This window comes from Ictidomys tridecemlineatus, chromosome 5, assembly GCF_052094955.1.
Source record: "Ictidomys tridecemlineatus isolate mIctTri1 chromosome 5, mIctTri1.hap1, whole genome shotgun sequence".
Lineage (NCBI taxonomy): Eukaryota > Metazoa > Chordata > Mammalia > Rodentia > Sciuridae > Ictidomys > Ictidomys tridecemlineatus.
The window spans coordinates 6,602,130-6,613,964 of NC_135481.1; the positions used below are offsets into that span (position 1 = coordinate 6,602,130).

Below are 11,835 nucleotides of genomic sequence, written 5' to 3' on the forward strand. Positions count from 1 at the left end.
AAAGTAGTTCTCATAGGCCAGTTAATTCCTGTGAGAGTGAGTTGTTATGAAAGAGTGAGCCTGGTCCCTGGCTTTCTGTCTCACCATGCAATGGCTCCCTCTTGCCCACTTCCCCACCATGATGCCTTCTGCCATGATGTGATTACTGTAGCCAAGAAGGCCTTGCCAGAGTCTAAATAGATGGGTCAACCCAATCTTGGACTTTCAGTCTCCAAAACTGTGAGCTAAACAAACTTCTTTAAAGTATACAGCTTCAGGCCTTTCGTTTATAACAATAGAAGAAATCCGAATGCACAGGTCATATGATTCTCCTCATTTCAAAAATTAAGATACTGAAACCAGAAAACTTATGACATTTGATCAAGGGTCATGTAGTTAGTAAGGTAGAATTTGAACCATGGAAATGTGGTTTTAGCACCTTCTTATTAACTGTTTCATTGAAGCAGAACATGAACATAGAAAAATATACATTGTGAGTGCCCGTCTCTGTGAATTTTCATACAGTGAACATAGTCATCTAATCACCAACCAGATCCAAAAACAGAACCTGATCAGCACTCAGCAGCTCCTTGCCCCCTTCCCAGTCATTACATCCCCAAGATAACTACTATCCTGACTGCTATCACCTTTGATTCATTCTGCCTTTTTTTTTGAATTTATGTAAATGTTTCTTTATTCTTTACCATTATGCTCTCTTCTAGTCCTCATAGTGACCCCAGAGTCTAGAAAGTACTTATTATTCCCATCATGAGTACATTGAGGTATCTGCAACAACTTAGTAATTCCCATGTCAGGTGTGTGATGGAAGCAGGATTCTAACCCAGGTCTTGGGGCTGACTGATTGCAACATCTCCTGTCTCCATGTCCACCTAGCCTGAATTTCTGCTGTGAAACTCAGAAGCACATTAGGGATCAGGAATATTCACATGAGCAAAGGTCCCATGGCCCTATACTGCTCCAAAACTTCCTGTCCAAGACCTAGCCTAGCCCTTCTGGGGACCCAACTATGCCAAGTTTGTTACAGCCACATGAGCTCCCCATCGTTCCTCGCAATCTGTAGCAATGTAGTCTCATGGTTTTCCCTTTGCTGGCAACAGCAGCTCTTCCTCCTTCACTGTCGCCTCCTGGGCAAGGCTGACTGCATCCAGGGACCCTCTGCCTAAGAAGTGTGGCCCATGTGCTCTCTGGTGTTTCCCTCTCCCTTTGTCTTGGAATGCTTAGACTGTAGGTCCATAAGCAGAGTGTTGTGTGGTTTGTTGCTTTATTCCCAGGGCCCAGATTCATATAGCATATGATAGGCAATCAATAAATCTTGAGTGGAAGGAAGAAGAATTTATCAGTTCAGAACTTCCCCCACCAAAATACAAATGGGTATCCACAAGGGAAAGATATGTAGAGTTTAAATCCATTGCTTTGTTAACAGGGGCAGTGTTGTGGACTTCAGCCAGGGTCTGGTCTTTAGCTGTGATAAAGACTGGAGGTTCTGGGCTGGGGATGTGGCTCAAGCGGTAGCGCGCTCGCCTGGCATGCGTGCGGCCCGGGTTCGATCCTCAGCACCACATACCAACAAAGATGTTGTGTCCGCCGAGAACTAAAAAAAAAATAAATAAATATTAAAAAAAAATTCTCTCTCTCTCTCTCTCTCTCTCCTCTCTCACTCTCTCTTTAAAAAAAAAAAAAAAAAAAAAAAAAGACTGGAGGTTCAGGGGGAGAAGGCCAAACCCGGTGAGGCAGCTCATCTGCTGGCCAGGAAACTGCCCCTACCCATCTTGGGTTGCTACCGTGGCCCTCCCCGCTGTGACTCCAGCCAGCCAAGGTGCCCGTCCCAAAGCATCAGAGAGAAGAGCCAGCCACCGCCCAGAGGTAACAATGGGGCTCCTGTGCACTGTGGGAGGTTGGGAGCTCAGGCAAATGAGCCAGAGCACAGGCAGATATAGAGGCCCACAGACTGACCCGGCCTTGCTGTGGCTTTGGTGCTTGCCAGGATGGAGGGAAGCCTGAAGCAGCTCAGCCTGGGGAGGGAGACTGAGGAGACAAGGGACAGCCAGGCCCTGGCTGAGCTCCAGGAACTGGCCATGAAATGGTTCATGGAGACCCAAGCCCCCTTCATCCTGCAGAATGGGGCCCTGCCCCCCTGGTTTCATGGATTCATCACCCGCAAGTAAGACTGCCCCTGTCCACATGGCCACACAGCCCACACAGCCCCTTGGGGCTGAGTATGTGGCCTGAGAATTCAGGAATCTTTGGTTCCTGCCCTCTCCCTGTGCTAGGCAGGGACCTTAGGGGAAGAGAAGGATGGGGGAACAGACTAAGGACCACTCCACCCTTTGGTGGCTGATTCTGTGGCAGAGGGAGAGGCTATGGGGGAGGGGGATTGGCTATCACTCAGGTCTAGGGTTGCTGGGGTGAAAGAAGGCCAGGCGGGAGCAGAACACACTCAGACCAGCTTTGAATAACTGATTGGATGGCTAGGGGACTATATCATTTGTCACCCAAACTTGGCACTATCAGTAACTAAGCTAGGAGAATTTGTCATAAATGGGATATCCCAGGCAAACTCTAGTGCACTGATACCTTAGGAATAAATGCCAAGATGTGGGGGTTGGTCTTCCAATTGGGCTGTATCTCCAAGTAGCCAAAGCATCAGATGAAGGCATAAGACTTTTGACCAGTCACCAGGTCCTGGTACATCCTCGCATAGAGCCAGGCCAGCTTCATGGCATCAACTTGCACAGGGCCCTGTACTCAAGAGAGACCCCCACTCTCTTCAATGATCTCCTGTCACTATCTTAAAATTCTTAATAATTTTTGAACAAAGGGCCCAGCGAGTTCGTTTGGCATTGGGCCCTGCAGATTACGTAGCTGGTCCTGAATAGAGCAGGCCCTTGGTTAAGTACTTGATGAGAAAGTGAGTAAGGGAATATCGGGTCGATGTACTGCCAAACCAGAAAACAGCTGGAATTTTCCATCATGCCTCCAAAATACTTGGCACCATGTAGAAATATCTGTAGCTGCCTGGGGCTTAAGGGGGGGGTGGTGAGTCCCTGTGAGCTGCTATTGTGACCAGGCTTGAGGCTTCTCCCTGCAGAAACTCTTATGTAGTGCACATCTCACACCACTGCACACAGTGGTCCTTAGGGGGGGATCCCCCCAACCTAATAATCTTCAGCTGTATGGATCTGTCCTTGATCCACAACCATCAGGTGGACAGTGTGTGGTTGGAGTTGCAGCTAGTATGCCTACTGGTGAGGCTGCAGTAGGGAGGAGGGAGGTCCTTGTGGCCTCAGGACCTTGATCAAGTCTCAGATTGAGTCTTGAATTTGCTCAATTAAGCAAAGACAGACCACAGGCAGTCCTGAGAGGCTGCAGACCCAGTCAAAGACCCAAGGGTGTCCTCTATCAAGGGCTGAAGGATTGTCTGTGCCCTGGGTCTGGTGCCCAAGGGTGTATCCCTCAGGGACTCTGAGGCAGGACTCTGAGTCAGCTGCTTAGGCTGCCATTAGGGAAGGAGCCCCAGCTAATGGCATGTCCTCTGCCCAGGCAGACGGAGCAGCTACTCGGGGACAAAGCTCTCGGTTCCTTCCTCATCCGCCTCAGTGACAGGGCTGCCGGCTACATCTTGTCCTACAGGTAAGAGGGGAAGGCAGGCTCAGGCTCTCAGAACCAGCCTCACAGATCAGCACAGTGTGGGTCCAGCAGCCCCCACTGCTTGACTTCCTCTGAGCCCCGTGTCCCTTACTCCCTTGTTCATTCATCACATGCTCAATAGACACTTTCTGAGCAGCACTAGCCACAGCCTTCAATGGGGAGCAGGGCCAAGTGAGCACATTCTCCCAAAGGGATGCTGGAGAAGGCCTTCCAGAGGGGAGCTTTGAGCCCAGAATAGGAGGAGGAACAGCAATTTGCTAGGCAAAGAACGGGGTGTTGTGGGCTAGATACAGCAGGGCTCGTGGTTTCTTTGGAGGAACACCCAGAGTGGAGGGAAGGGGCATCTCAAGACAGCCTTGAAGCCGGGAGTGGTGGTGCACACCCGTAATCCCAGCAGCTTGAGGGTTGAGATAGGAAGATGAAAAGTTCAAGACCAGTCTCAGCAACTTATGGAGGCCCTAAGGACTTAGTGAGATCCTGTCTTTAAATAAAAACTAAAAAGGGCTGGGGATGTGGCTTAGTGGTTAAGTTCCCCTAGGATCAATCCCTGATACAGAAAAAAAAAAAGAAAGAAAGGAAGGAAGGAAGGAAGGAAGGAAGAAACTTCTGTAGATCGAGAGGGATGATCTGGGCAGATGCCCATTTTGTCTCTCAGGAGCCTAGTCTGGAGGTGTTGGGACAGTGAGTAAGGACCTGTGCTACTGGCTGTATGTGGGATGCTTGAGGTCTGGGTTAGGGTAGGGCTCTGGTGATAGAAAGGAAGATGCAAGGGACGAGGACAAAGTCATTGATGGTGACACTGGATCCTGACCTGAGAATAGGTTGAGCTGAGAAAGGCAGAGGAGGGAAAAGGCTCCTTAGGCAGGGAAGGAGGTCAGGGCTGTAGGACAAACTTCAAATGCCTCAGATTCTGATTCCAAATTATCACACACCCAGACACCCATAGTTCAAATCCTAATCTTCGAGTCTCTTTGCTTCTGTGTTTCTCTCGTCTTATCTGTAAAAATGGGAATGTTCTCCTACTTATTTCAAAGAATTGTTAAAATCGCTCAAGAAACTGATGCATTTAAAAGTACTTGGCATAGTGCATGGGATATAATAAGGATTAAAGAAATGTTAGTCATTGTTAAAATAGTTATTTTTTAGCTATGTGCAGGACACTATACTAGGCACTTTGAAATATAAGTCAGCAGTTTCCAAGTTTTCTGCATCTGGTATTTGTTGTTGTTGTTTTGTTTTGAGTTTTTTCCTCCAAATGAGATCTTGGGGAGAATTCCAACTTATAAAAGAGATAAAAGGGGCCGCTCAAAAAAGTACAGATAGACACGTGGGACAGAAGAATGTGCAGAGAGTGTGCCATGTTTGGTTACCTGATTTACAGCAGAGGCACCACTGCAATTCTTGTTTTTTCAATAATTAGTATGGGAGCGATGGGATAGACAAATGGAAAAAAAAAATGACGCCTATCTCCCTCCATGTTCAAAAATTAACTAATTCTAGACAGATCAAAGATCCAAAAGAGAAAAGCAAAACAATGTTTCCAGATGAAAACAGGAAACTTTTTTCATAAGTATATTAAAATGCCTTTGAAAATGGGATAAGCAAAGATTAAACAGAACTCAAAAAGCACTAAACATTTTTAAAAAAAGATGGAGAAACTTGATCCCCTTAAAATTAAGAATTTCTGACAATCAAAAGATTATCAGGGAAGGAAAGGCACAGTCTTGGGGAAATACATATAGGTAACAAAGGACTCATCTGGAATATGTAAATGAGGCAAAACCAAAACAATTCAATATATAAAAGCAAAAGAATTGAATAGGCACTTCAAAAAGAAATATCCCAAAGCCCCTAAACACATGAAAAAATGTTCAGTATCATTAGTTATTGGGAAAACAAAACCACAAAGAGTGGCTGAATTGGAGGGACAGATGATACTCAATAACTGATGACAATGCAGAGCACCTGGCGCTCTCCATACTTGGCAACAGTGTTAGAAAACAATTTGGCACAGCTAGATTCAGGTGTACCCTTGACCTATTGATTCTACTCCTTGGTATAGTCTCAACAGAAATGAGTAGATATATTCTCCAAAGACACGAATGAGAATGTTCACAGCAGCTGTATTATAACAGCCCAGATCCAGATATAACCATATAAATGTCCATCAACACAATAAGTAGATTGTGGATTTTTCATTAGATGAAAAACTGCACATAAATGGGGTGGGGACTAATTCAACACAGACATGAATAACCTCCCCCAAAATATAATATTGAGTGAAAGAAGTTAGACACAATAGAAATTTTGTATAATTTCATTTATGAAGCTCCATAAAGGGCAAAATGAATCATGGTGGTAGGGTTAAAACAGTGGCTGCTTTGGGGGCAGTGATAGGGAGGTGCCCAAGTCAGCCTTCTAGGGGCTGAAGAGTTTTTCTACCTCCACCTACATGGCAGTTGCATGGGTGTGTACCTATATGGAAATTCATTCAGCTGTGCATTTGTGATATGTACACTTCACTGTCAGTTATTCTTCCATATAAAAGGAAAATGATGAGGGTGGGACACTTTAGGCTGAGGGTGGTGGTGGGAAATGAAACCTCATGGTTTCAGTTAGGGTGAGGCTGAGTTGTAATGGTGTAAGGTTGACATTTATTTAAAATGTTGGTATTTTGTTCATTATGGAGTTTTGCATTCATTTTGATCTAAAATATTGCATTATTTGGCCGGGCATAGTGACACATACCTGTCATCTCAGCGGCTCAGGAGGCTGAGGCAGGAGGATCGAGAGTTCAAAGCCAGCTTCAGCAAAAGTGAAGTGCTAAGTAACTCAGTGAGACCCTGTCTCTAAATAAAATATAAAAGAGGGCTGGGGATGTGGCCCAGTGATTGAGTGCCCCCGAGTTTAATCCCTGGTATCAGGAGAAAAAAAAAATATTGCATTATTTGTTCTCCCGATGATTGAGTATTTTGTTTCCCCTTTAAATTTGCACCAAGGACCTGCCCTACCTAGTCCTGACCCTGACCTCCTTGACTCCACCAGAAGAGCTTAGGCATTTCCCAGGTCCTCAGGTTTGGAAACCTCTTCCCAGCTCCCTGAGGAACACTCCCTGGCTCCAAGGCCAAAGGGTGGCCCCAGGTCAGGTTTGCACTGGACAGATAGCTGGAGCCCCTCTCCTGCACCCAGGCCTGGAGTTCAGACCCCAGGCCAAGGCCAGGATGCCTCTGGCCAGCAGCCCAGACCACCCGTGTTTGTGTGCAGGGGCAGCGATCGCTGCCGGCATTTTGTTATCAACCAGCTCCGAAACCGTCGCTACCTCATCTCGGGTGACACCCTCAGCCACAGCACCCTGGCCGAGCTGGTGCGCCATTACCAGGAAGTGCAGCTCGAGCCCTTTGGGGAGACCTTGGCTGCTGCCTGCCCCCGGGTAAGCACCCTTCTTCCGGGGTGAGGGTGGAGGGGCTAGGTGCCCAGGTATGGGCGTCCGTCACTTGGACACATGCCTTTTCTCACCTTCCCTATTTACTGCCATCCAGGGGCACTCGATGTGGGGTTATGGTCCCTATCCGAAAACGGGAGAGTGTGGCAAAATTGTATCTGAAGTCAGGAATCTGGTGGGAATGTTTCAGTCAAGGCTGGCAGGGAGTATGTGACCATGGGCCTGCTGTGTTCCCACTGCCCCCAGCCAGAGGACAATGATCTGTATGATGCTATCACCCTGGGCCTCCACCAGACCAACCTGGAAAATCCACCCGCATCCCCCACAGTGGTCCCCGACAAGGCTGCCAGCCCCTGCCCCTCTGCAAAGCCCCAGGTCTCCTTCCTCCACACAAAGAAGAGCCTGGATGTCAGTCCCTGGAACCCCTCCAAGGAGGAAAGCATGGAGGTGAGGAGGATTCTGGGCCGTTCAGGATGAGGACCTCTAGACCAGTAATGTGGGTGTCACATCACAGTCAGGCCTTGAGAGGCCATACTGGCAGTCCTTTCAGCTGTGGAGGGGGGACACCAGTCTGGGAGAGAGGCAGGCCCAGCTTGGAACCAGCCAGGGGTTCACCCATGCCAGGGCCTGCCCCTGCCCCTGCCAGTGGGGTTTGTTTCAAGCCTGGTCTTGGCTGTTTTCACTGTATGACTCTGGGCAAATTATGCAATCTCTCTAAATCTCGGTTTACTATTCCTGAAGTTCTTGTGAGGCTACACTGAGAGAATTGGTATGAAATACCTAAAATCCCTTAGTAAACTATAGAGTGGGGTGTCTGTGGCCAATACTTCTTACTTCACAGCACCCCATGGGAGGGACTCAGATTTCCATTGCTATACATCAGACCTTAGTATGGCTCACACTCTCACTGCACTCCATTCTCTTTAAATGTCCCCTCCTAGTAAGGTCCTCTTAAATGGAAAAAAAAAGATTTTTTTTTTTAATTTCCCACCTGCCATTCTAACTTTGCTCTTCACAGTACTGATTATGAGGTGACACCACATTATACTGTGATCAAGTAGTAGCATACAGTATATAAAGTCCCCTTATACTATGTAATAGAGCCTTGCGTTGCCCATGTCCAGATTAGAACATAGACTCCCAAGGGCTGATCTTGCTTGCCACTGAGCCCTTAGTGCCCAAGACTGGCTGGCATAGCTGGTGTTCACTAAGTATTTGCTGAAAGGATATACCAGTGATAGAATTGGGGTGGGCAACTCTGATGGGGACAGCAGTAAGTAGATGGGTTCAGGGGTTCTGAGGGACCAGTGGACCACACTGGAGGCAGAAGGAACAGGGCAGACTAAGCTTGAGTAAGGAGTTGAGCTGGTGGCCAAAGGCCTTAAATGTCAAGGTAAAGATTGTATTCCTTGAGCACGAGACCTGGCAGGGACCCTGAATGTCATATCCTAACCCTGGTATGTAACAGGTAAACTGAGGCCAAGACAGGGGCCTCAGCTTATCTGAGAGAGTCCAGTTAACCTGAGGGCATCCTAGCAATGGGGTACCCTTTAAGAGGTTCTCTGTCCCTCTCTCCCCAGACCCCCATCAGGGTACCCCCCCTCCCTGAGAGGAGTACCTCCCTCCTGGACGAGTCTTTTTCAGGCCCCAGTGACATCATCTACGCAGACCTGAAGAAGATGAACCAGGCACGGCTAGGCCCGGGCACAGAAGCATCCAGCAGGCATGGGTCAATTCCAGCTAGCAGCCAGGCCTGCTCCCTAGGCAGTGAGGTTCTGAAGAGACCTTCAGATGGAGACCAGAATAGACCTGATGGCCCAGGGCCTGCCCTCTCTGGGGTGAGCCCCGACCAGGGCTCTACAATGTCTTCCACGTCCTGGGGGTTTCTCCTGGCCCCCAGTTCTGAAGCCCTGGGATCTCGGGCTGCTACCTGGAGGCAGGGGTTTCTGAAACAAGGTCACGAGGCTCAGTCCTGCTCCCAGGGCAGCTCTGCAGATTCCTATGAGCTTATTGGGACAGCAGACCAAGGAGGCAGTCCTTATGAGCAGATTCCAGCTTGTTGGAGTGGCCCAGCCAGGCCTCCACATCCTGGGGCCAGTCCCACATATAGCAAACTGTCAAGGCCTGCAGACTGTGGCTATGAGAAGATCTTGGGGACCCCAGAGCTTCCAGAGCCTGGGAACACCTATGAGCAAATCCCAGCTGCCAAGAGCAAGGAGTCTGGACGAACACACAAGGTGAGCTCTATGCGTGGGATGGGAGGCTACCTGATCTTAGGGAACACCCGGTGATAGTAAGGGGACCTGAAACTTTTAGGCACTGGCAGGTCAGGACACTTCCATTGCCCACAATTTTCTAACCCTGACATCCACCTGGTGGAGATAGTACCAAGAAAAGCAGCTGCTTGATTTGAGTGTTAGATGGGGCCTTCAAGCCCATCTAAGAGCTTTCTCTGCAGCAGACCAGGCTCTCTGGCCCTCTCTCAGCCACTGCAGGGGCCTTGGAGCTCTGAGAAATGAAGAAGGGCCCCTTAGCTCTAATCATGGTTGAGCCACGACCAGTTTTGTAACTTTGGGCAAGACAACTTCCCTGGCAACTACGGTTGCCAGATTCAGCATGATAAAATATAGAGCATATAAGTAAATTTGAATTTCAGATAAACAATAAATATTTTTTTAAAAAAATGTCTCAAGTAACTGCAATTATTCTCTATTTATCTGAATTCAAACTTAACTGGGCATTATATATTATTTGGCAACCCTATCCAGGACCTTTGTTTCCTGCTCTGTAAAATAATGGGCAGATCCTCTGGTTGTGTCCAGCAGCAGCTGCCCAAGGATAGTGCTACACATCCTCTTGTGCTCTGGACACAGCACAGAGAAAGCTCTTGGCGAATAGGGCTGTTAATTCTGAGGGTTTCTAATAAGGAAGAAGAGGAAAACTTGAGGATCTGGAGAGCAGAGGGAAGCAGTTGGGGTGGGGCTAGCCCAGGGTTCCCAGGGAAGCAAAGGAGGCCTCCTGTGCCCTCAGCTCTGGCTGCACTCTGCCTATACCTGGCAACAGTGGGATCACAGAGTCCCCTGCCTGTGGGCATGGCCTCAGACTCAGGCAATAGAAACCCTAGACACCCTGAGATCTTAGGTGAAAGGCCTCCAGGGAACCCCTCCAGCAACTCCCTCAGGGCAGGCTGAGCCCACGTCCCCCCACACAACAACCTCTGAGGTCCTGACCCTCCTGGGCCAGTCAGTGGGCAGTCCTTTAAGGACCTCAGAAGCCACATCCCACGTCTGCTGGCTGTTGTCCTGTGTCTTCTCCTAAACCAGTGGCCCTGGATCAACCCTTCCCCGATTCTGCCTCACTAATGCAGAGTTAGGGCCCTAGCTGGGGTGCAGAACTGGGGTTAGAGCACTCAGGGAGTAAGCTGAGCTTTATTTTCCACTTTTTTTTTTTTCTTTTTTTTGGTACTCCTTCCTCTTCCCTCTTCTTAACCAGAGGCAGGTGAATCCTTCTGCCCAAACTGAGTTTCAGGCACTGAGAGAGGCTTGTAGGAGCAATCATCAATATTCCAATCTGGCCCCATTTCCTGGGCTTGGACCCCCAACCCCAGGCCAATGCTGATGGGTCCCTAAGCCAGGGTCTTTCCTCCCCTGTTCAGAGACCCCAGGTGTCAGCATCTTCTCCTTTATTGCAGCCTGACAAGCTCCGGAGGCTGTTCTTCGCAGACAAGAAGGCTAAATTCTGAGGAGGGCCTGGAATCCAGTGGGTTTCCTAGTATCCAGGCTATGCCAGGGATTACTGTGAAGCCCTCAGCTCACCTGCAGGTGGCCCTCGGATCCTTGGGCCCAACCAGTGCCCCAGAGACACAGACGGGATGCCTACCTGGGAAGAGGTGGGAGGGACTTTCCAGCCACCTGCAGTTGCTGGCTGTGTCCTGTTTTCCCAGTGCCTCCGGTCCATGCAGAGGAGGGAATAAGGCCAGAGAATGGGTACTGGTCAAAGACAGAGGCCAGCAACCGTATTTCTTAGTTGAACATGTAGAGGCCTGGGCTGATGGACGGAGCCCACTTGCCAAACATGTGGCAGGCCCTGGCCAGGACAAATATTTTCCTAACAGGCTGAGTGACATCATGCAATTGCTCTTGAGAACAAAACCAGTTCCCCTTCTCAAGGACCTATCAGTAGGAAGGAGGGGACGGTCAGGAGCCATATCCTCTGCTTCTGTTCCCTGGGGACCAGAACAAGAAGCCAGGGATGTGGCTACAAAGACCTAGCCTCCAGGCCATGGCTGTAATCCTGGAGCAGGCCAGGCTCCCAAGAACTGCTCCTTGGCTATTCCCTGTCCCCTATTTTGATCCCAGCCTCACCATGCATGCTGGGCAGATCCTAAGAAGCACCAGTCCAATCTCTTTGTGCTACAGATGAAGAAACTAAGGCCTAGACAAGAGTAGGCCATTTGGCACCACAGAGCTGGTCAGGGCTTGAGCAGACACTTCTTAGTTAAGACAGGGTCCAGCTTGAGGTCAGCCTGAGATGGACTGATGGGTGACATCTAGAATACCCAGTGGACACCTAGTAGCCATCCCTGTGTGGCCAGGTCACCTCCTCACCTGCCTTTTGCTTTCAGCCAGTACTGACCTTTTGAGTGGATCTTAGACTCCATCCATGAGACCCAGCTACAACCTGGTGGCCCTATCTCTAAGGAGCCCTCAGAGTCTTGACTAGACACCAGGTCTGGACATAGGGCA

At 49.0% G+C, this 11,835-nt stretch overlaps 1 protein-coding gene across 1 annotated transcript; it reads left to right on the forward strand.

Moving 5' to 3' along the window:
- Positions 1–1,985: 1,985 nt before the first annotated feature.
- Sh2d7 (SH2 domain containing 7) lies at positions 1,986–9,582 on the forward strand. Its single transcript, XM_040275405.2, has 5 exons — positions 1,986–2,161; positions 3,541–3,630; positions 6,913–7,078; positions 7,337–7,537; positions 8,671–9,582. The coding sequence occupies exons 1-5, from the start codon at positions 1,986–1,988 to the stop codon at positions 9,379–9,381; spliced, it is 1,344 nt and encodes a 447-aa protein (XP_040131339.2). The 3' UTR covers positions 9,382–9,582.
- Positions 9,583–11,835: the final 2,253 nt, after the last annotated feature.

What these genes read in the sequence shown, in the direction of transcription:
- Sh2d7 (XM_040275405.2), top strand. Translation starts at nt 1,986, where the DNA reads ATGGAGGGAAGCCTGAAGCAGCTCAGCCTGGGGAGGGAGACTGAGGAG. An exon ending in GGCTACATCTTGTCCTACAG is followed by an intron (nt 3,631 to 6,912) that starts GTAAGAGGGGAA and finishes GTTTGTGTGCAG; the next exon opens with GGGCAGCGATCGCTGCCGGC. An exon ending in CCAAGGAGGAAAGCATGGAG is followed by an intron (nt 7,538 to 8,670) that starts GTGAGGAGGATT and finishes CTCTCTCCCCAG; the next exon opens with ACCCCCATCAGGGTACCCCC.